Source organism: Neoarius graeffei, chromosome 6 (genome assembly GCF_027579695.1).
Source record: "Neoarius graeffei isolate fNeoGra1 chromosome 6, fNeoGra1.pri, whole genome shotgun sequence".
NCBI classification, from domain to species: domain Eukaryota; kingdom Metazoa; phylum Chordata; class Actinopteri; order Siluriformes; family Ariidae; genus Neoarius; species Neoarius graeffei.
In genome coordinates, this window is record NC_083574.1 from 41,119,933 (window position 1) to 41,144,681 (window position 24,749).

The window sequence follows — 24,749 nt, forward strand, 5'->3', positions numbered from 1 at the left end:
AATCTTCTTTGTTCGTGCCATGATACACTTCCACAAACGTGTTGTGAAGATCAGACTTTGATAGATCCCTGTTCTTTAAATAAAACAGGGTGCCCACTCACACCTGATTGTCATCCCATTGATTGAAAACACCTGACTCTAATTTCACCTTCAAATTAACTGCTAATCCTAGAGGTTCACATACTTTTGCCACTCACAGATATGTAATATTGGATCATTTCCCTCAATAAATAAATTACCAAGTGTAATATTTTTGTCTCATGTGTTTAACTGGGTTCTCTTTATCTACTTTTAGGACTTGTGTGAAAATCTGATGATGTTTTAGGTCATATTTATGCAGAAATGTAGAAAATTCTAAAGGGTTCAAAGTGCTCACTATTTCTTGGTCATATGTGTTGTTTTTCATTTTTATTTATGCAATACTGACACTTCAGTAAATGTACATGAAGTGTTTTTCCATCCACAGCACACTGACCCAGCACTCCAAAGCTTTTGAACTTGTGAGCAGATTTTTAAACAATTTTCAATGAGTCTGAAATTGTTAATTGGGCTGGTGTGTGAATGTTTTTTGTTTGTGAAAGCGTAGGCTATGATTCCCTGCAGTGTTGTAAAGCAGATGGCGATCCAGCGCTGGACAATTGTCAACGTTAAGTGTGCTCTTGTGACTACTGCTGCTATTTCTGGTGCCACTGATGAGCCCCTTTATCATGAGGGATTCTGGTATATTATGGCCCAGAGAACTATTGGCACACACTGAGATGAGCGGTCTCAATTCTGTAAAAAGCATGTTTCTGGTCCTGAACAGCAACATTTAATGAACTAACTGGGTCTGAAGAAGCACTTCATTGATATTTGCTCTGTAGACCTGAAACTTTGTAAGAAATTCATCTTAATGATTCCATCAAGAGCCAAGATTAAGATTGAATTTCCCAAAACCAATTTACACCCAAGTCTTATCCTTGCTTCAGTGGATAATCTCAACTGGATATTGTATTACATTACATTACTGGCATTTAGCAGACGCTCTTATCCAGAGCAACGCACAACATACCCAGAGCAGCCTGGGGAGCAGTAGGGGGTTAGGTGCCTTGCTCAAGGGCACTTCAGCCATTCCTGCTGATCCAGGGAATGAAACTAGCAACCTTTTGATCCCAAATATGCTTCTATAACCATTAGACCATGGCTTCCCTCCATATTAGAGGTTTTGCACCATCACATGACCCCCATAGCAACAGTAACTATGCCGCCATGACAGGAGGCACGCTTGTAGTGCTTCGTTCAGCGGAGTTAGTTGTTATTGATCAGTATGGGAAGGTTTTGCTGCGTTTTTGGATATGCACATCGTTTTGAACAAAACAAAGATATCAGATTTTTTTAATTTACCAAAAGTAATTCATCATCGGGGGGAAAAACAGAGAGATTTCTAAATGTAGAAGGGAAAAATGGCTCACAAACAAACAGTGCAGCGAGGTGCTCATTCTTATACAGTGAAGTGAACATGAGCTTGAGCACCTCTCTGCACTTTGTCTCTTACACTCATGTTCACTCACTGTGTAAGAATGAGCACCTCGCTGCAGTTCTGAAATTATTATATTTTTTAATTGTTACCTTCATGGAAATGAAGTGAGCATGCCATAGGGTTTTTGATCTCTCCATTCGACATTGAATCCCGCTGAATGTTTGCAAGCCATTTTTCTCTTCTATGTTTACAAATCTCTCTAGTTTTTTTTCCCCTGATGATGAATTAATTTTGGTAAATTAAAAAATATGTCTTTGTTTTGTTCAGAATGACTTGCACATCTAAAAATGCAGCAAAACCTTCCCATACTGATCAATAACAACTAACTCATCTGAATGAAGCACTACAAGCTGCCTCCTGTCACGGTAGCGTAGCTACCATTGCTATAATAATCTCATCTCATTCTCATTATCTCTAGTCGCTTTATCCTGTCCTACAGGGTCGCAGGCAAGCTGGAGCCTATCCCAGCTGACTACGGGCGAAAGGCGGGATACACCCTGGACAAGTCGCCAGGTCATCACAGGGCTGACACATAGACACAGACAACCATTCACACTCACATTCACACCTACGGTCAATTTAGAGTCACCAGTTAACCTAACCTGCATGTCTTTGGACTGTGGGGGAAACCGGAGCACCCGGAGGAAACCCACGCGGACACGGGGAGAACATGCAAACTCCACACAGAAAGGCCCTCGCCGGCCACAGGGCTCGAACCCGGACCTTCTTGCTGTGAGGCGACAGCGCTAACCACTACACCACCGTGCCGCCCCATAATAATAATAATAATTATTATAATAATAATAATATAACAAACAGTGCAGCGAGGTGCTCATTCTTATACAATGAAGTGAGCATGAACTTGAGCACCTCGCTGCACTTTGCCTCTTACACTCATGTTTACTTCACTGTGTAAGAATGAGCACCTCGCTGCAGTTCTGAAATAACAACTAACTCATCTGAATGAAGCAATACAAGCTCCCTCCTCTCACACCGACATAGTTACCATTGCTATAATAATAATAATAATAATAATAATAATAAATTCTATTTAAAAGTGCCTTTCAAGACACCCAAGGTCACTTCACAAAAAAAATAATAATAAAGTATTAATAAACAAAAATCTCAATTTTACAAAGTAGGAAAACCAAGTCACAGTGAATATGCCAGCTTAAATAGATACATTTTTAGGTGGCGTTTAAAGTCTGCAATAGATTCACAGTGTCTGATGTGAAGGGGAAGTGAATTCCAGAACTTAGGGGCAATGTAACTGAACGCTCTTTCTCCCATGGTGCTGAGGTTCATGCTTGGTATTCTTAGTAAACCTGCTGAGGAGGATCGCAATGAATGGGCAGGGGTGTAGTTCTCAAGGAGATCACTGAGATAAGTGGGAGCAAGGTTATGTAAGGCCTTATAAGCTAGGAGCAGGACTTTAAATTCAATATACAACTGGGAGCCAATGAAGCTGCATGAATAAAGGTGTTACATGGCTTGTGGATTTTGAGCATGTTATGATCCTAGCTGCAGAGTTTTGGATTAACTGGAGCCGGTGGAGTAGCTTATTTGAGATGCCAGACAAGATAGAGTTGTAATAGTCAATGTGACATGTAACATAAGCATTGACCAGGACTTCTGCACAGTGAGGGCTGGGCATAGTCTTGCGATGTTCCGTAGATGGAAAAAAAGCACTGCGAGACACGTTCACTGTGTCTGAAATCACTCACTCGTTCACTACTCTCTACTCACTGTATAGGGAATTACTATATAGAGGACTATATAGTGAGCTCATTGGTAAAATGAAAAAACACTTTCGGATATTACTCTGTTGCGCCGTTATTTACACCATTACTGTCGCACAATTAAAACATGCCAGTTCAGTCGGCTGGTGGGTTTTTAAAATAATAAATACATGCACATATTTTTGTGATAAATACATATTATACTGAGCATACAGTATTTCCCACATTAATAAATACAAAGTACTTTATGTCTGCTGCATCTTTCAGTTCTTTTAAATCAAGGCTGAATACGTTCTTCTTTGACACTGCCTTTTATTAAATCAAATTTGAGGCGTTTGATTTAATTTCTTTCAGCACGACCGCAATGCATGATGGGATATATTGCTTGGTTAGTGACCATCGGTTGTACACTGCTTTTTGTGATGCATTGTGGGATACTTTGAGTGCGCTATATAGGGTGTAATAATTCTCACTATACATTCGGACAGCACTACAAAATGGCGAACTCACTATTACCCCTTTTCCACCAAATCAGTTCCAGGGCTGGTTCAGGGCCAGTGCTGGTGCTGGTTCACAACTCGTTCAACTTGCGAGCCAGCTGAGAACCAGTTTGCTTTTCCATAGCTCGAGGTGCTAAGGGGAGCCGCGTCATTACGTCACTGTATATGTCACTTACGTCGCTACGTTTGCATATACCTTGGCGCGAATATCGAAGCAAAACACGGAAGAAGCAGCAGCAGCAACAAGAACAACAACGATAATAATGGATGACTTCGCGTTTGTACAGCTGCTGCTTCTCGTCGCTTAAAAATGGCGATCTTTCGCGGTCTTGTTATTGTTGTTGGTCTTAACAACTCCGCCCCCCGCTGACGTAAGCGGTTCTTTCCTCTGGCCCAGCAGAGAGTTGGTGCTAGCCTGGAACCGGTTTTTCTGGCCCCAGAGCCAGTTCTTTGTCAGTGGAAACACAAAACCCAGTTCCAAACTAAGCACTGGCCCCGAACCAGCCCTGGAACTGCTTTGGTGTAAAAGGGGCATATATAGTGAGTAAGGAGTGGTTTCGGACACAGGGGTTATTAATGTGTGCACTGAAGGACAGCGGGCTGTCTAATATTACACCCAGGCTCTTGATCTGATTGGAGCAAGGTATGGTGCAGCCATCTATGGAGAGGGTGAATGTGTACATTTTTGTAAGAGCTGATGTTGAACCAATAGCTAGTATGCTATGGGGGTCACGTGATGGTGCAAAGCCTCTATAGTAGATTTGTACCTGAGAATTGCTCTGATGAAACATCCTTTCACGCACTTAGCACTGTTTGACGTACAGTTGTAGAAGAGTAATCTATATAATAAGCGGCAAAGTTTGTTTGTTGGTTTGTCTTGAGCTAACGTCGCCATTTCTCAACGGATTTTCACCAAATAATAATAATAATAATAATAATAATAATAATAAGTTAAATTTATATAGCGCCTTTCAAGAAACCCAAGGACGCTTTACAATAGTAGACAAAGAAAGAAAATAAATAAATAAATAAATAAATAATAATTAAAAAAAAAGGTAAAAAGTCCGCCAAGTAGGGGTCAGGATGTAATTCCCGTGGTGCAGCAGCCACAGTCCCACCAAAAGGTGCACGAAAACAAGTCCCACATCTCCAGCACCGCCGCCACGACGCCGTCAGCAACATCGCTCAGAACATCACGCCATGGATCCACAAAGCGAGCAGAGAAGCTCCGCCACGCAAAGCGCTGGTGTGTCCCAAACCGCCTGCACAGCCGCCACGACGCCACCGAGCAACATCGCTCGGAACATCACGCCAAGCGTTAAAGCGCAGAGCACTGCACAACCATGATGTAAAATGAGCAACGAGCTCACTGGAGTCCACAGCTGGGAGCACAGGCATCACCCACGGCGAACCAAGGCCTGGAGGGAACCGACGCCCAAAACTAGGTCCGGAGCTACACCACCACCGGTGGAGAAAACACTCAAACAAACATCAAACTACACAAACACACAGGAAAAAAAATAGAAAAAGAAATAAAATAAAACAAAAAAGCTCCAAGTAGGTCGGGGGATGACCCGGAATTTTGCAGATATAAACAAAATTCATGTACGGGCCACAAACTCTCGACAGATCTTCATTAAACTTGGCACATAGGTACAGGAGAGAGCCACAATTTGGGAGAACTCAGAAATTCCATATTTGGGCCCCAGGGAGTTCCTGGTGGGCCCCTGGGTGGTGGATGTTTGGATTTTTGTTTGTCTTGGGTTAACATCACCATATCATGACAGATCTTCACCAAATTTGACAAGGAAGTCTGGGAGTCTGATTTATAATCCCACTATCCTCAGCCACCTCTGGCTCCCTAGGGATCTAAGGCTACGTTCACACTGCAGGCTGAAGTGACTCAAATCCGATCTTTTCGCCCATATGTGACCTGTATCCGATCTTTTATTGACAATATGAACGACACAGATCCGATTTTTTCAAATCCGACCCAGGCCGTTTGGATATGTGGTGCTAATTCCGATCCCTATCCGCTCTTTTCATATGCGACTTCAGTCTGAACCGCCAGGTCGCATTCATCCGACTTACACGTCATCAACAAGCCACAAACGTCACTATTCTGCGCTGAAGTAGGCGGCGGGTCTCTCAAAAAAGTTACAACAACATGGCGCATAATCACGGCCGCAGATAGAGGGTGGGACGAGTCATATTTAAATTCACCTCGTTCGGTCCCCCCCACTTATAGGGAGGAAAAAACGTCTATGCTGTCTTTCTTTGCATAAGGCAAACCTCACGGAAAAATCAAAAGACTAATTACCATTCGGTTTATTGAGGTGCACGGCAGTATATAGTTGCAACAAATCACATAAAACAAAACAAAGACTGATATTCGGTTGGTTGAGCTGCGCAGACTGCACAGGTTGCGAGCTCGAGCTTGGTTGCTATGGTTACTAACAACAAGTTTGACAGGCATATCGGGGTTGGGGTTGGTTTGCTGGCAGCTTTGTCTCCCCCCCCCCCCCCCCCCCCCCCCCAGTTTTTTGTCCCCCCCCAGTTCAAAAAACGTATCTGCGCCCCTGCGCATGACATCAATGCGAGGGACGCTTCGGGCTGTGAAGGTTCTGAATCTTCTCAATGGAAGGACGCAGAGGTTAGGGAGCTGATTTCCATTTGGGGGGATGCAGCTATTCAAGCTAGATTGGATGGGTCATACCGCAACCGGGCGGTTTTACTTCCGTAAACACTGGCCATGCTCACTGCGTGTGACGTCGTCGTATCCTGCAATGCGCATGCGGAACACTTTTAGGTCGCTTTTTGTTCATACTGAGGATCACATACAAGTCGCATATATTTGTTAATGTGAACGACCTCACAAAAAAATCGGATTTCACAAAAAAATCGGACTTGAGCATTAAGCCTTGCAGTGTGAACGTAGCGTTAGTCTATGTCTGGATTTCTGTTCAGTTGCTTTGGGACAAATACAAATAGAATTGAATTTGAATTTTAAAAACCACTGATACATTACTTTTTTTTTTTTTGCTTTACTTTTCTTGACAAAAACCCTTTTTATTATCCTGCACATCTGCCATCACAGGAATAGTCGAGTGGCCACTCAGGACCTGTTTCCCATGATGAAAGGGGTGGCAGCTAGTTTCGCTTTGTTTAGTGTGACCTTCAAAGGGGCTGCAGAAGATACTATTCTCAGGAACAAACAGCCTTTCTGTTCAAGCATCAGGTGCTACAATAATGTCCTCTCAGTGGACATGATCTTACTGGATGCCTCTCATTACTCCTTTTATTTAGAGGACACTGTTAAACCACTCCCACCTCTTTAACCTGCTCCATTTTTCTCATTTTTGCTCCTTTGAGCTATTTTCTTGTGTTGTAGCTCAGATTTTTAACTCCAGAGCTGGTGTTCTGCACTACAGTTCACGTTTGCTTATGCTTCTTGCTTGTAGATGGGCGCACAGGTGTCCTCAGCTGTCTCTGTTTGAAGTAGATCACAGGGGCTTTGATCATGAAGGCGTGCGCGCGCGTGCACACACACACACACACACACACACACAGGCACTCTGACACCGCACAGATGTTTACCATCCAGGTGACCTCATGGCTCGAGGAATTTTCTTTGTCTCTGAGGGCTACTTGATACCAAGAGATGATGAAGGACAAGAGAGGCAGAGTAAACCTTAAACCAGTGCTTTGAAGTGTTCAGGAATGTTTTATTCTTAAAAAAACAGCAACAATATTTTAATCACTGTTTTGTCTGTGGAGTATTTGTAGATATGCATGTGTGTGTGTGTTTTTGCTCATCTTTTGTCATTTTCTTTTGATATGTTCACATGAGGGCGGCACGGTGGTGTAGTGGTTAGCGCTGTCGCCTCACAGCAAGAAGGTCCTGGGTTCGAGCCCCGTGGCTGGCGAGGGCCTTTCTGTGTGGAGTTTGCATGTTCTCCCCGTGTCCGCGTGGGTTTCCTCCGGGTGCTCCGGTTTCCCCCACAGTCCAAAGACATGCAGGTTAGGTTAACCGGTGACTCTAAATTGACCGTAGGTGTGAATGTGAGTGTGAATGGTTGTCTGTGTCTATGTGTCAGCCCTGTGATGACCTGGCGACTTGTCCAGGGTGTACCCCGCCTTTCGCCCGTAGTCGGCTGGGATAGGCTCCAGCTTGCCTGCGACCCTGTAGAAGGATAAAGCGGCTACAGATAATGAGATGAGATGAGATGTTCACATGAGGGCGGCACGGTGGTGTAGTGGTTAGCGCTGTCACCTCACAGCAAGAAGGTCCTGGGTTCGAGCCCCGTGGCCGGCGAGGGCCTTTCTGTGTGGAGTTTGCATGTTCTACCCGTGTCCGTGTGGGTTTCCTCCGGGTGCTCCGGTTTCCCCCACAGTCCAAAGACATGCAGGTTAGGTTAACTGGTGACTCTAAATTGACCGTAGGTGTGAATGTGAGTGTGAATGGTTGTCTGTGTCTATGTGTCAGCCCTGCGATGACCTGGCGACTTGTCCAGGGTGTACCCCGCCTTTCACCCGTAGTCAGCTGGGATAGGCTCCAGCTTGCCTGCGACCCTGTAGAACAGGATAAAGCGGCTACAGATAATGAGATGAGATGTTCACATGAGGTTTTGGAAATTTGACTTGATTGTATATTGAACGTTATATCCACGCTGTTTTGTATGCTACTTCAGATTTGTAGTTCATCTCTTCAAATGCAGCTCAAGGAGTTTGCAGAGTTCATGCTTAAAGGTTCAAGATTAAAGCATGTACATATATGAATATCCTGGGACTAGGTTTATCTTTTCTCTGTTTTTCTTGTGTTACATAATGCTTTGCTTTATAGTTCCTTCATATATTTCACAATTATTCCACAAAATCGAGTCGTACATGAGCTGATAGCTGACGAGGCGTGTAGCTATAAGCCATGTATGACGAGACCGAGTGGAATAATTGTTTTATTCTATCCATATTCACTGGATTTTGAGAAACAGAGCATTTTTATTTTTATTTTTTGAAAATTTGATAAATAAAAACTTTAGACAAAACATCCGACAAAATAATTTCCTCTTAGCGGACACATGACAGATTTCATACATGCGTAATTTTAATGCTTAAAGATGAAGAATGTAAACAAACTGGCGAAATGACAGGAGCAATTTGTGAAAAATGCGATAATAATAATAATTCTTGAAAAATAAAAAAAGATAAGTTCTTACCATCAAATACTTTTTATTCCATTTTTTGCTCCTTTTTTTGTATTTTTTTGGGGTTTTGTTTTCGAGTAGAGTTTTTATTTCGTCCTCGGTTGGTTCAGCAACACGTGCCGCCATTTTTGTTTTTCCTCTACTCATGGTATATAAGCTGATAGCCTAGTAGTAGAGTAGCCAATCAGAGCGCGCAATTGCTCATATCCAGTGAATGTGGATAGAATAAATATGTATGTGAGTGCTTAGGATCAGAGTATCCCTACACAAAACTGAGGAAGTGTGCTCACATGACATGAGACAATGCACTGAACTCCTAAGACAACACTTACTGTACAATTGTCGGTGGGATGCTAGACATCTTCATTTGAATCCCCCACCCTATGATCTCAAATGGATTTCCCTACATCCAGTCTTGCGAGTCTTTAAACTGGGCTACAAGTGAATGACGACAACTGAAATGAAATGACCTTTAAATAAGACACGCAGCATGTAATAGACAACTATATTTGTCTTTGCAGACCTTCACACATACTGTAGAGAGTGTGTGTGTGTGTGTGTGTGTTACTGTGAGTTGGCCTAGTGGTTAGTGTAGGGTGACCAGACGTCCCGGTTTTACCGGGACAGTCCCGATTTTACCGGGACAGTCCCGATTTTACCCGGACAGTCCCGATTTGGGGTTGTGTGTCCCGAGTCCCGACAAAAGTCTGTCGGGACACGGATATGTCCCAGTTTTCGCCACTCGCGACGTTTGCGACTGAGCAGCGTGGGAATCATTAGCGGAGAAATGTCTGCATTTACTATTTAGATGAATTGACAGGAATCACAAACTTTCCTGGTTACTGCCCCCTGGCCCTGTGGCATGGGTGTTTATTTAGCCACATTATTCCAGACAACAGAACGTGTTGCCATACAACAATAAAATAAACATTAACTGGCGCGAATGTTCTTTGTCTCGCAGCTAGCAGCAGTAATGCCGCAGCAATTATACCAAAAAGAAAATGTACCTTTTCCAAAGATTTACAGGGCACCTACCCCTTCCTCCGAGAGGTGCAGAACAATGCGCACGAAGCCTACTGCACACACTGTAAGTGCTTTGTTCTTGTACTGAGTTGGGTAGCCTATGTTGCAAATGCTGTGCGCTCCTATGGGGGCTTTCCTTGGGCTGTCACCCCTCTCCTCCTTTATTGCTGTTTTGTTTGAGTGTATATTTACGGAAGCCGAGAGAGGCCCTTCATATAATCTTTTTTTATTCACCTTGTTATCCCGAGATAACGACATAATTAATCCAGGATCTCGAGAAAACAACACAACTAATTCGAGATCTCGAGAAAACAAAACAATTATTTCATGATCTCAGCTGGATCACTGTATCTCCGTCGGTAGAGCCGAAGCCGGGCCAGTCTTCTGCGGAGGTGCCGCGGACTAATTTTGAAATTATCCCTTATTAAAAGACTTAATGCAATCTCTCCCTGTGTCAACCCCTGATCAAAATATTGCCTTATTAGGTGATCGATTATTCCAGACATTCTAATGACCAAAGTTGCGTCTATACAGAATGAGAAATAGCCCCAAAGTCAGCATATCACAAGTCTCTTGGCGCACCTGAATGAACCATTTCTCAGCTGTTTACTCGAGATCATGAAATAATTGTTTTGTTTTCTCGAGATCTCGGAATAACGGTTTTGTTTTCTCGAGATCTCGAATTAGTTGTGTTGTTTTCTCGAGATCCTGAATTAATTATGTCGTTATCTCGGGATAACAAGGTGAATAAAAAAAGGATTATATGAAGGGCCTCTCTCGGCTTCCGTAGTATATATTCTCAAATCAATTGTCTCTTTTTTGTTTCTGTTTAACATACCATTCTGACAGTTTGGCCATATTGCTGTGTTGAACAGCTTGTTGCACCTTCCATTAAAGTGTTCACTTTTGTACACATCTTCTTGCTTTATTCATTCAGTTGTGGGGAATGGTTAGTAAGGTTGATTCTGACCTAGGCTATGTTGAGGTCACATATCTACTTTTTAAGTTCATGCTATAGTGCATACAATTTTAGAGATATAGCCTACATGTGCATATGCATTCTTCTTGGTTTTCTCACAAACAGGTGAAATAAATCAGTTTAAATTTGGCCTATGGACATAGCCTGGCCTATTCTCAGCCATTACAAAATCTGTTGTCTGACCATAATTTAACTGATCTGTATACCACTATGCTACTAGATAACAAAATGCCTGTTTGTTTTATTTCATGTGAGATGTTGATAAATGTGAGCTTCAACAAAATGATAAGAGCACCTCTCTGAGTGTCACGTTTACGTAAAAAAAAAAGGTGTGCATGCACGAGCATAGTCACGCGCAAAAGTGTCCCGGTTTCAGACTAGGGAAATCTGATCACCCTAGGTTAGCGTGTCCGCCTCTCAATCGTAAGTTCTATTCACGTCATATCATAAAAATGGTACCTACTGCCGTCTGGCAAGGCACGCTGCAATACAGATGCGAGTGGGGAGTCAAACTCTCGCGGTTACCAGAGGACTAGCCCCCCACTGTAACCCTAGCTATGTAATAGGCCGAGGGCTACGGAAATGGAGATCAGCACCGCCACATGGCGTGGGAAGGGACTTTGACTTTGAGATATATATAAAATCACTGAGGTTCAGCTAACAAGAAATGACACACTGGCTACTATATGTTCAGAGCGTTAAATATTTCCTGAAGAAAAGCAGGCAGGGAAGTGAAACAATTAGGTACAAAAAATAGTTTTTAATATCCAGTCAGTTACATTTTAAAGTGAGTCATAGACACTGATTAATAACATGCAGATAAAAATAATCACAGTCTTCTTCTATCACAATATCAGTAACTTATCAGATTGCATAGCCCTAGACTAGTGTACGTTATTTAAACATGTTTCATGATGCTAAACACATGGAAACATTTATATTTTGGATGTTAATAATTTGGACCATTTCAGAGTTGATTAAAGTTGAGCACTTCCAAGTGGCAGTAAATTATTCCAGAAGCTTCAATGGGAGCGGACCCTTCCGTCTGCTTTCACACAGAACCTTCAGCTGGCTTCCTTTAGGCCATGCCTGCGTTTGTGCAAGGGTTTGAATAAAGCTTGTTTTAGTTTAATCACTTGATCTTAACCCTTTGATGCAAAACATATGCACACCCCTTCTAATGCACAACATGGGTCAAAAATGACCCGCATTCATTTTCCAGGTTATTTCATGCTGACTGAGTTTTTCTTTGCTCTATCTTTTGAAATCAATTTATTTTATGATTGAATATTCCAAGTATTCTTTAAATATCTTGTTTTTAATTACCACAAATCATTAATTTAATTTTTTCTTTCCTACTTTATGAACAAAAATACTTTTTATATTACTACACATGGGTCATCCAAGTGCGATTTAAAATTAAATGTCTTAATACTATAATAATAATTTGTTTCAAGTAATTACTTTAGCAGTGAATGGGGCCAGTTATTTATTTATTAACTATGTAGTTAGCTAAGCCAACTACAATAAAATTAGCTAACTAAAGTAGAATATGTCAACCCTACGGAAGAGCGATAGTTCCACTAAGAAATACATATATTTTTTTTAAATCTGAGAAAAAAACTCAGAATTTTCGAGATTAAAGTCAGAAATTTCAAGAAAAAAGTAAAAAATTTTGAGAAACAATCTCAAAACTTTTGAGAAAAAAGTCAAAATTTTTGAGAAAAAAAGTCGAAATTTTCGCAGAAAAAAAGTCGAAAATTTTGAGAAAAAAGTCGAAATTATCACTAGTTCCAGGAAGTGGCCGTAGAACACAGAAAGTGCAGTAAATGTAAATGTAATTCGTTTCTACTTAATATTTGCTTGTTATGTAGTGGTTCTGTGTTAGTCTCTAGCAAACAGAAAGCCGCTGCCTAGAAGTATTTGAATCTACGTGAATCACATCACCAACCGACTTCCTGTACCCCGGTTGTCACAACTCTGAATTCCATGGCTCTGGTCTCAGCCATTCATGTCTACCGGCCGCGAGTGAGTGTCACTTCCATATGGAAGCCCGCCTTTTACAGATTTCTGACTTTTTTTTTCTCGAAAATTTTGACTTTTTTCTCGAAAATTTCGACTTTTTTTCTCAAAAATTCTGAGTTTTTTTCTCAGAAGTTTCCAAATAAAATATAAAACCCTGGCCCTATTGCTCTGCCGTAGGTCAACAGCTCGGTAGCTAATAGTAATTAATTGTAACTTTCTGACAAGTAATCTACTCACTCTCAAGGTAACCTAAACATAATCGATTTTTTTCTAAGGTAATGTTAGAGCAATTGAAAAACATTACTTCCATGTATGAGATGGGCAAAGGGCGCTGTGCTGAGCTGTGAAATGTCTGACACAAGCACAATTCACAGTTCCCACCAAACGCTGGAGTAAATGCATGCGGCTCGGTTCTGACCCATGTGTGTAAACTTGATGTAGAATTACAAAAGCTGTGCTTGTTCATAACTTAAGAAAGGAAAAATAAAAATGATGATTTGTGCTAAACAAAAACAAGATATTTACTGCATATTTGGAAAAGTAAATGACAATGAATTTATTTCAAAAGTATATCATAGAAACACTCAGCCATACATGAAATAACCTGGAAAATGAATGCAGGTCGTTTTTGACCCATGTTGTGCATTAGAAGGGTAGTGATACAAAAAGGGCTTTTATTCAAAAAGTAAGAAAGGAAAAAATAAAATAAGGATGTATGATGATCAAAAACAAGTTAATTGAGGAATACCTTGAATACTGAATGATGGAATTAATTTATTGCAAAGATATAGAAGATAAAAACTCAGCCGGGTCACTTTTGACCTATGTTTTGCATCAAAGGGTTAAAAAGACTAACAAAGACAAACATCTCTGGCACAGTGATACACACATTATCGTGAAAACTAATAATACAAATATCTGGCTTTGACAGTTGCCAGATTACTTAAGAAATCATGTAAACACAGAAACATCAGATTATCTGATTTTAAGAAGTTCATTTACAGACGTCTGAATTTAAGTCCAACAAGCCGTCCCAGCTTACTGATGACAGACTTCCTTGTTGTCTGAGACAGTACCGTAAATGTAGCATTCTTATTAATTCACATGAATTAGCTTCGTTTAAAAAAAAACCAAAACTCCCTTTTTGAATTAAGACATTCAAAACGTCCCGTCCCCCCCCTTTTTCTTTGAGCACATTCATTTTAAGGTCACCTCATTAATCTGTTTCCTCCCTTAGTGGAAATGTCAGAGTCTGATATGGCACATTATGGGAAATCCATTAAACATGGCAGGCCTCTCAGGGGAAATGCAAGAGCAACTGCACTTAGTGTGTTTAGTACAGTGTGGGACAGTGGGGCTTCTGAGAGACACAGCCTTAATGAACTCTGTTCTTTATATTCTTTATGGCAGGTGAGCTGTTACATGAGGGAGTGGGATGCGGGTTGGCTAAAAAAAGCTCCTATTAAGTGTGGTGATGTCTGGTTGCATTGCCAGCAATGTGTAACTCTTGAGTAATACCTAAAGACACACATGATGGTCAGAGCTGCCAGTCTGAGTTCTATGTGAGAGCATGGCCTTAGCTTAACTATGACATTTGTACAGAGGAAGCCATGGCCTAATGGTTAGAGAAGCAGCTTCGGGACTGAACGGTTACTGGTTTGATTCCCTGGACCAGCACGAGTGCTTGACGTGCCCTTGAGCAAGGGACCTAACCCCCAAGCTGCTCTGAGTATGTTGCTCTGGATAAAAGTGTCTGCTAAGTAATGTAGTATTTTATTGTGGTGCTCAGGTGCAGACAAAAGACGTGTGTCCGCCCGATTCCACACTGCTGGCTAGATTTTGGACATTTTTTCTATTTGTTGGACAAATCAGAAGTTTTCATTTGCTATGTGTATTTAAACTTGTGCTTTACGGAAATGTAACACACCTCAATACTGTAACTATAGTCTATGCCACTCATCCTGATTCCCTCAAAGCCATCATATAACTCTCCTCCTTCCTTCATGTACGGACTTTGCGCTTAAACGTCTGGAGAGAGAATAAAGACGCTAGCCTAACTTACTATTTCTTGCAAAGCAAGGAAAGAGGACTGCAGGTCATACCTGAAAAGTGGTCAACCATTTGTTTTTTCTTCTCGATGGCACAAACACAGCGTTTATTATTATTATGGTCGGGTTACCTGCCTGAACTGATAATCGCATCATCAGTTTTTCTTTGGCTAATCAGACACAAGGTTCGCCACTACACTTGCCAGAGCAGTCGGGGGTTTGGCACCTTGCTCAAGGTCATTTCAGCCAGTCCTGCTGGTCCAGGGAATCAAACCAGCAACCTTTTGGCCCCAAAGCTGTTTCTTTAGGCCGTGGCCTCCCCCAGTGTGCTACATCAGAAACTTTGTTTGATAAAAATAACAATCATAAACTCAAACATTTCTGTCGACTGATATTCATGCACTTAAGTACCAAACTAGCTTGTCGTATATTTTTGCATCATGTTTGCTACTACCACTTTATAACCCAGTCAGTTGGGTTTTCGGACAAGTACGCTGGAGCTTTTACTTGCCCAGTCCTCTAGCTAATGAATTTAAGATTAAATGTTTTGCCTGACATTTTTCTTTGTCTGTGTGCAGAGATTCGAGCTCAACTGGTGGAGCAGCAGAAATGTCTGGAGCAGCAGACAGAGATGAGGGTCCAGCTCCTGCAGGACCTCCAGGACTTCTTCCGCAAGAAGTCTGAGATCGAAATGGAATATTCCCGTAACCTGGAGAAGCTGGCTGAGCGCTTCATGGCCAAGACCAGAAGCACCAAGGACCACCAACAATACAAGTGAGCGCTGTGTTTGTGGTTATAAGTGATACATCTGACACTTGGGGTGCACTTGGTCTAAGCATGGTTGCCTTATACAATGCCAAAGTACGATTCTCCCCTTCCCCTCCCCCACTAGCTTGGAGTCATTTTTGGTGCGGTGAGCCACAGCCCTCTCACATGCTGTACAGATTTATCAATTATGCAGTTGTGTTGCATAATTGATCAAATTTCTCACCGACTACAATTTGCGTTCACCAATAAGGTGAGAACCGGGCCCATTATTAACCCAGACATTCTTGAATGATGAATTATAGCATTCGAGTCCCGTGCTTGGGGCTCCATACCCGAGTCCAACTGAACCATTCCCGAGCCCACTTCTTCAAGCAGGTCGGGACAGAGTACTCTGAACCATGCCCAAACACGGTACACAAGGATCACACTAATCAAACGAACTGGACTTTGGGGGCCAAATATGTTCAGGCATGGTACAGATAGCCTAGTGTGAGTACCCTTAATATGTTGGCTGATTGACACACAACCTGAGCAGACAGAAATATGTAGTTAACAAACTATTAAAAAAAATATCACTCATTCATTCACTCACTCACTTTTCCATGAGTGAAGACAATGAGCTACAATCTTGGACAGTGAAGCTGCAGGAACGTTGAAATGCTTTTAAAAAAAGCCTGTGAACGTTTAGTCCTGTCGGAGTTCACTATTGTCAAGAAGACAAGCCCATATTTGCATGATGTTTAAACTGGTTGGATAGGAAATATTTAACGGCTGTTTGCCTTAGGCTTCTGTAAATAGAGCAGACGGCTTGCTGCCGACCCAGATGAGTCCAGCAGCTGTGAGTCTGACTGTAACGGCTGCAAGTCTCCTTTTTCATTGTGTGATATACTGGCCTGTCAGAGTACACACAATCTAAATCCTGATGCAGCCCGTTTCAATACGGGTGAAACTCGTGGATAAGGGAAGCCAGGCTTGTCCTGCGTCAAGCCATAAACAGATATATGGTAAAGAAAACATTGGGACGATAGACCAAGTCCTGTGTGGCTTTTTGTCAAATTCATGACATTCACTTGTAGAGTTTAGTGGAGTAAGAAGTCTGGAAAGTGAGATGAGAACTAAATCCACATTAGCACTGCTCTGCATGAGAGCATGTTTAACAGAAATCAGATGGTGTGTCTGTGCTGAAGAGCAGCAAAGTCAACTTTATAAAGGTTTTACAAGGACATTACGTTATGATTTTGCTCGACGTTCTCATCTCATCTCATTATCTGTAGCCGCTTTATCCTGTTCTACAGGGTCGCAGGCAAGCTGGAGCCTATCCCAGCTGACTACGGGCGAAAGGCGGGGTACACCCTGGACAAGTCGCCAGGTCATCACAGGGCTGACACATAGACACAGACAACCATTCACACTCACATTCACACCTACGGTCAATTTAGAGTCACCAGTTAACCTAACCTGCATGTCTTTGGACTGTGGGGGAAACCGGAGCACCCGGAGGAAACCCACGCGGACACGGGGAGAACATGCAAACTCCACACAGAAAGGCCCTCGCCGGCCACGGGGCTCGAACCCGGACCTTCTTGCTGTGAGGCGACAGTGCACCACTACACCACTGTGCCGCCCTTACTCGACGTTACGATCATTATATTGATTTACAGTATGTCAAAACAAACCTAAATCAAATATAAATGTATTAGCTAAAAGCTCTGACATGCTGCCAGTCCTATGTTTTGGTGTTTTAGTTATAACTAGCTACAACTTTTTAGCCTGATGTAACGTAACGATGTATGGCAAACTGACTAGCGACTTAAGTGCATTAATATAGAGTAAGAGAAACAAATGCGATTATGATTGTTATCCTCTGCTAACAAAGTTGCTAGTGTAGACACGTTTGATCATGTCTCAGCCCTAGACATGTAATGATTCACCCGATTCACGATTCAATTTGATTCACGACATTGGTTTCACAATTTGATTTTCCCATAATATTTTTGAAAAAGAGTAAATGAAGAAAATTTTATTACCAAAAAATGCAACATTTATTTTCCTCTTTTTTTTGTCTATTTAAATATTCATCCATCCATCCATCTTCTACCGCTTATCTGGATCCGGGTTGCAGGGGTAGCAGCCTAAACAGAGCAGCCCAGACTTCCCTCTCCCCGGCCACCTCCACCAGCTCTTCCGGGGGAATACCGAGGTGTTCCCAGGCCAGCCGAGAGATGTAATCTCTCCAGCGTGTCCTGGGTCTGCCCCAGGGTCTCCTCCCGGTGGGGCATGCACAGAAAACCTCCCTTGGGAGGCATCCAGGGGGCATCCTAACAAGGTGCCCGAATCACCTCAACTGACTCCTTTCGAACGGAGAAAGGACTTAAATATTCATTTTGTTAAATAAAAAAAAAAAACCTTTTGTTTTCTTAATAACCAACAGGGTTCTCCAGAAAATCTGAAGTAGCCGGCTAAAAAAAAAGTAGTAGGTGGCTAATCTAATGCTAATGCACTAATGCTAGGGCGGGTCTGGGGGCATGCCCCCCGAAAATTTTTACATTTACGTGCCTTCTGGTGCATTCTCAGCTAATAAATTACTAACCATTTCCCTGTAAAATACTTGCAAAATATGTATGAAATTTCCGTCCGGATATGTGTGTGCTTGGCTTTCTCAGTTACCTTCTGTAGTATACTGTCTGGCTGTGTAACATAACTATATACACTTCAGCCTGGTCGCAGGGTCCAGCTCAGCCAATCAGAGCATGAGAATCGATCAACAAATATGGCGTCGCTTCCGATCATGTCCTGAATCGAAGACAGTTTCGTGGTGGAATAATTGGATTTGCAGCAAATTATGGGCAGTGGAGACGATATAAATCACTTGAACATTGAAAGGCAAGTTTTTATTTTTTTCTGGGCTTGAGTAGCCGGTGCAGACCGTCTGTGTAGCCGGAGAAAACCACTGGTTGCTGGCGCTACTGGACATCTCTGATTAGAGCTTTCGGATATGCCTACAGCTTAACCTGTGTGTAGTATGAAACAAGGACTGTGGTTGGTTGCCGTGCCGCGCGCTGGCCAATGGGAGTGCGCTATCAGTTCTGAGCAGCAAATCACGTCCCGCTTCAGAAATAAGGGAGAGCAAACATACCGGAGAAACACACACGTGGAATGCAGATTTAATGTGTTGTTTTGGGTACCCACTCGTCCACTGGTGTTTTATTTTCATCTGCCAGTGCGACTAACGTTCCTCGCGTTTGTTTCATCATAATTTTCTCTAATAGGAATTTTGAAGCCTGTCGTTGCAGAAATTACCGTCGACTTCTAGTATTGGCCATCGAAAAGACGGGTCGACAAGTCTCTATTTTGAAAATTTCATCTTTTTTGGTGCAACCTGGTGACTTCTGGAGCTGCAACTGAGCCTTAAAAAGAAATGAAAGAAAGCATTAATTTTAAGTACGAATTATATTTTATTACGCATTAAACACAAATTTTATTTACTAATTTAATAAAATGTTATAACCAAGTTTAAATTTAGGTTCTTATTCATTAACCAGAACTTTACAAATCACTGTAATTATCAATAAAATATTCTACAAATTCCTGCAATAAAAGCAGAAACCTTAAATTATAATTTCTAGTGCACTTAAGACAAAACAACAAAATACAAATTGCTGCAATCGAGTCGTATTACACAGAATACACTTTTACTATATACAACAAAGATAACACATGAGATTCAGCCAACTCTGAAGATTAATATTATGAAATATATCCAGCTGAAAATAATAGATACCGTTAACAAGTTTTGATTTTACGAAATATACATAATGCAAATGTTATTTCACAAAATGTGAGGAATCATTTTGATTCTGTTAAAAAGTGCAATAAACAGGAGTTAAAAATAAGTGAAATGAAGTTACAGATGAAAGGAAATTTTCCTGGAGTTACTTGAAATGTAAATACTGTAAACAATACAAAAAATTCAATAACAATGGTAGTTTATGAAAGTACTATTTAAGATGATGTACACTACCGTTCAAAAGTTTGGGGTCACTTTGAAATGTCCTTATTTTTGAAAGAAAAGCACTGTTCTTTTCAATGAAGATCACTTTAAAATAATCAGAAATCCACGCTATACATTGCTAATGTGGTAAATGACTATTCTAGCTGCAAATGTCTAGGTTTTGGTGCAATATCTCCATAGGTGTATAGAGGCCCATTTCCAGCAACTCTCACTCCAGTGTTCTAATGGTACAATGTGTTTGCTCATTGCCTCAGAAGGCTAATGGATGATTAGAAAACCCTTGTACAATCATGTTAGCACAGCTGAAAACAGTTTAACTCTTTAGAGAAGCTATAAAACTGACCTTCCTTTGAGCAGATTGAGGCTACATCCACACGACAACGGCAACGAGATGTTATTTAAAAAAATATCGCGTCCAAATGGGCAACGGTTAGTAAAATATCAGGTCCATATGGCAACGCAACGCTTGCTGAAAACGATGCAATACACATGCCACACCTCTAGGGGCGCTGTAAGACGGTCCCTTCGGAGACACCAGAACAATAGAAGAAGTAAGGACGCGTGCGCATAAACTATTATGCGCGAGACTTCATATTAGCCACAAAGTCAGAAAAACCTGTTCGTAAAATTACATTATAATGACCAAATACAATGAAAAGTATTTTTCCAGTCTCACCTGTGAAAGGTAATCCCATGTGATCTCGTTTGGACGGTAAACCTGTTGGTACAGTTAAACGCAGCACATGAATGAGGCATCTTTATTCTCCGCTTTGACCCATCCAATATGGCGGCGAGGATGACGTATGATTCTACGCGGAAGGCGGCGTCTTTAATGGTCCGGAATAAATTGAATGCTACACGTTGATGGATTAATTTGTTCTTCTACGCCCTTTTTGAGGAATGTATTGTAGGACTTAAACCAACATCTGAAGAAGTGAGATCGCTCCTTTTTTTCCCTATTTTTGCTGGCGGGATTGACTCTGCCCTAACTCTCTCTCTCTCTCTATCTCTCTCTCTCTCACTTTGCACCATTACACAATAAATATTCACAGTGAAAATATTTTGTAAGCGCGTTTCATGAACCAAGTTATAGGATTTGTTGACAACTCGCATCGAGTTCGTTACACTTCTACCCGGCGTGAAGCACTGACAGTCATGTGGTTGTGACGTCATCGTAAACAAATCCGTTCTACTCATCCAGACGACTTCGCAACGGCAACGTTGCCAGATCTTTCCACTCTGGGACCCGTTCTCAAAAGATTGCATTTTGGGGCACCCAAAACGCCGGTGCCGTGTGGACGCCAAGCCAAAACGATAAACAATTGTATCGGATTCACCTGAATCCGTTGCCGTGTGGACAGGGCCACAGTTTCTGGAGCATCACATTTGTGGGGTCGATTAAATGCTCAAAATGGCCAGAAAAATGTCTTGACTATATTTTCTATTCATTTTACAACTTATGGTGGTAAATAAAAGTGTGACTTTTCATGGAAAACACAAAATTGTCTGGGTGACCCCAAACTTTTGAACGGTAGTGTTAATCTTGGCGAAAGAGAAACCAATCGAAACTGAAAGAGTAAAAGTGATTATCATGCCGTTACCATGGGAACAGTCTTTTATGAATGCGGAAGTGGGCTCTCAGCGTGCCGAGTCCGGTGTGACTGAGAAAGGTGACAAGTTTTATGTTTCATCTAATTTAGATCATTTAAAACTAGAATATTATTTGGCAGTAGGCACATAGGAAAGTGTAAAGTATAAAGTTTCTGTCAATATGTTTATGATTTAAAAAAAAACTCACAAAGATATTTATCTCAGTACATAACCTACTCATTCTAAACCTGCAGAGCTTTGCTGGCGAAGCTCTCAAAACTCGTAGTATTTTGCTTCCATTCAAGCCTCGTTTCGAAGTCTGACCAATAAGAATGCTACATTTGTGGTGGTAAATTTGATTAACTTCCATATATGGAAAGCACACGCCCTGGGAAACTGCTGACCATCGACAAAAACGTCCACAGAAATGCACAAAATTATTTCACAAAACAACAAAAATTTGGTTAGCACGGGTTAGTATAAAATTTATAGGTGGTGTTTGGGGATTTATGGCCGTGTTTTTTGAGAACTGGCCACGTAAAACACGGCTGCATGGCTCACTAGCTAAGCCTATGCTGGAGGGATACTCTGATCCTGAGCACTCACATATACACAAACAGGAAGAAAAAAGGCAGCTGGATCAGCAGAGCTTTGGTGCTCGATGGTTAGTGTTCATCTATTGCCATGTGGTGGCCTCATCCACAGAGAGCACAGCTGTTTGCTGAACTAACACATCCGGCTCTGTTTGTTCAGGGAGGTGTACTGGGACGGGGATGGCAACAATGAATACATCCAAAGTCCTCCTTCTCCACTACCTTCGAGAGACTTTACAAAGATACCAGTTTATATTTGAACACGTTTTATGGAATCTAAACCAGTTATGTCCATTTAGCGGATTCTGTGTTGGACTTGTTGCCTTGATATTGACCATATTGCCAATATCATTGGCTGCATCTGCACTAAACACCATTCTCTGATACAGTATAAGCACTTCATACAGCCAGTTGATCTGCATGAGTTCTGTTGAATAGCTGGCATTCCACTTTGCTAAATCCTCCACTAAGCACTCTGTACTGGGTCTCTGAGGACCAATTAGCTGCCATTAGTGCATCCACTTGCTCTGGCTATATCATCCTGCCATGCATTATCTGTTGAATGAGGTTCCTTTCCTGTAGGTAAGGAGTGAAAGTAAATTATCAACATCAACAGTGGTGTCTTTATTTTTCTGCTGAGTTGTGATTGACTTTGTGCAGTCAACAGCAGTGAAGCTCTGGAAGCTTGCTGGGTAAAGCAGGAAAAAGGCTAGCTAATGAAAGAGCCTTTCTTTTTTTTTTTAGTGTTATATTGTTGGTAGAATCAGGAGCCAGACTTGGGTATTGCATAAGAATCTGGTACTTTCTTTTCTTCTAAATGTACATTTCCTTTGACAGCAGAAGGCCACTGGTACCCCTTTTCCACCAAATCAGTTCCAGGGCTGGTTCGGGGCCAGTGCTTAGTTTGAAACCGGGTTTTCTGTTTCCACTGACAAAGAACTGGCTCTGGGCCAGAAAAACCGGTTCCAGGGTAGCACCAGCTCTTTGCTGGGCTAGAGGAAAGAACTGCTTACGTCAGCGGGAGGGAGTTGTTAAGACCAACAACAATAGCAAGACCGCGAGAGGGCGCCATTTTTAAATAAGCGACGAGATATCATGGATGCAGTAAAGCAGCAGTCATCCATTATTATTGTTGTTGCTGCTTCTTCTTCTTCTCCGTGTTGTTGTTGCTTCGATGTTCGCGCCAAGGTTTATGCAAACGCAGCAACGTAACTGACATATACAGTGACGTAATGACGCGGCTCCCCTTAGCACCTCGAGCTATGGAAAAGCAAACTGGTTCTCAGCTGGTTCGCAAGTTGAACAACTTGTGAACCAGCACCAGCACTGGCCCCGAACCAGCCCTGGAACTGATTTGGTGGAAAAGGGGTATGGCTGGCACTGCAAACAGTTTTAAATAAACTTTTATTCAGTCCAGTGACTGTATCTTGTCTTACTAGAAGCTCACTGGAAACCAGTTTATGAAAGTACATATGCATGGAAGTATGACTTGCCACTCAGATTTCCACCTTTAGGATTCTGAAGCTTGTGGCCAGCAAAGTGTACAAAAACTTTAAGAGCATGTGAAGCCAAGACTAGGTTGTTAACTCACTTGAATACCCCTTTCTTTATTTACCCCACCTTTTTGGCTATAACCGAACTTAAATTTACAACCCCTATTCCAAAAAAGTTGGGACAAAATACAAATTGTAAATAAAAACGGAATGCAATGATGTGGAAGTTTCATAATTCCATATTTTATTCAGAATAGAACATAGATGACATATCAAATGTTTAAACTGAGAAAATGTATCATTTAAAGAGAAAAATTCGGTGATTTTAAATTTCATGACAACAACACATCTCAAAAAAGTTGGGACAAGGCCATGTTTACCACTGTAAGACATCCCCTTTTCTATTTACAACAGTCTGTAAACGTCTGGGGACTGAGGAGACAAGTTGCTCAAGTTTAGGGATAGGAATGTTAACCCATTCTTGTCTAATGTAGGATTCTAGTTGCTCAACTGTCTTAGGTCTTTTTTGTTGTATCTTCCGTTTTATAATCCGCCAAATGTTTTCTATGGGTGAAAGATCTGGACTGCAGGCTGGCCAGTTCAGTACCCGGACCCTTCTTCTACGCAGCCATGATGCTGTAATTGATGCAGTATGTGGTTTGGCATTGTCATGTTGGAAAATGCAAGGTCTTCCCTGAAAGAGACGTCGTCTGGATGGGAGCATATGTTGCTCTAGAACCTGGATATACCTTTCAGCATTGATGGTGTCTTTCCAGATGTGTAAGCTGCCCATGCTACACGCACTAATGCAACCCCATACCATCAGAGATGCAGGCTTCTGAACTGAGCACTGATAACAACTTGGGTTGTCTTTCTCCTCTTTAGTCCGAATGACATGGCGTCCCTGATTTCCATAAAGAACTTCAAATTTTGATTCGTCTGACCACAGAACAGTTTTCCACTTTGCCACAGTCCATTTTAAATGAGCCTTGGCCCAGAGAAGACGTCTGCGCTTCTGGATCATGTTTAGATACGGCTTCTTCTTTGAACTATAGAGTTTTAGCTGGCAATGGCGGATGGCACGGTGAATTGTGTTCACAGATAATATTCTCTGGAAATATTCCTGAGCCCATTTTGTGATTTCCAATACAGAAGCATGCCTGTATGTGATGCAGTGCCGTCTAAGGGCCCGAAGATCACGGGCACCCAGTATGGTTTTCCGGCCTTGACCCTTACGCACAGAGATTCTTCCAGAT

At 41.8% G+C, this 24,749-nt stretch overlaps 1 protein-coding gene across 5 annotated transcripts in view; it reads left to right on the forward strand.

Moving 5' to 3' along the window:
- Nucleotides 1-24,749, forward strand: part of srgap1a (SLIT-ROBO Rho GTPase activating protein 1a) — a 287,015-nt gene that overhangs the window by 90,555 nt on the left and 171,711 nt on the right. For all 5 annotated transcript variants that reach the window (XM_060923667.1, XM_060923668.1, XM_060923664.1 and 2 more), the window contains exon 2: nt 15,616-15,811. In XM_060923667.1, coding sequence (XP_060779650.1) covers nt 15,616-15,811 — 196 coding nt within the window. The remainder of the gene's footprint in view (nt 1-15,615; nt 15,812-24,749) is intronic.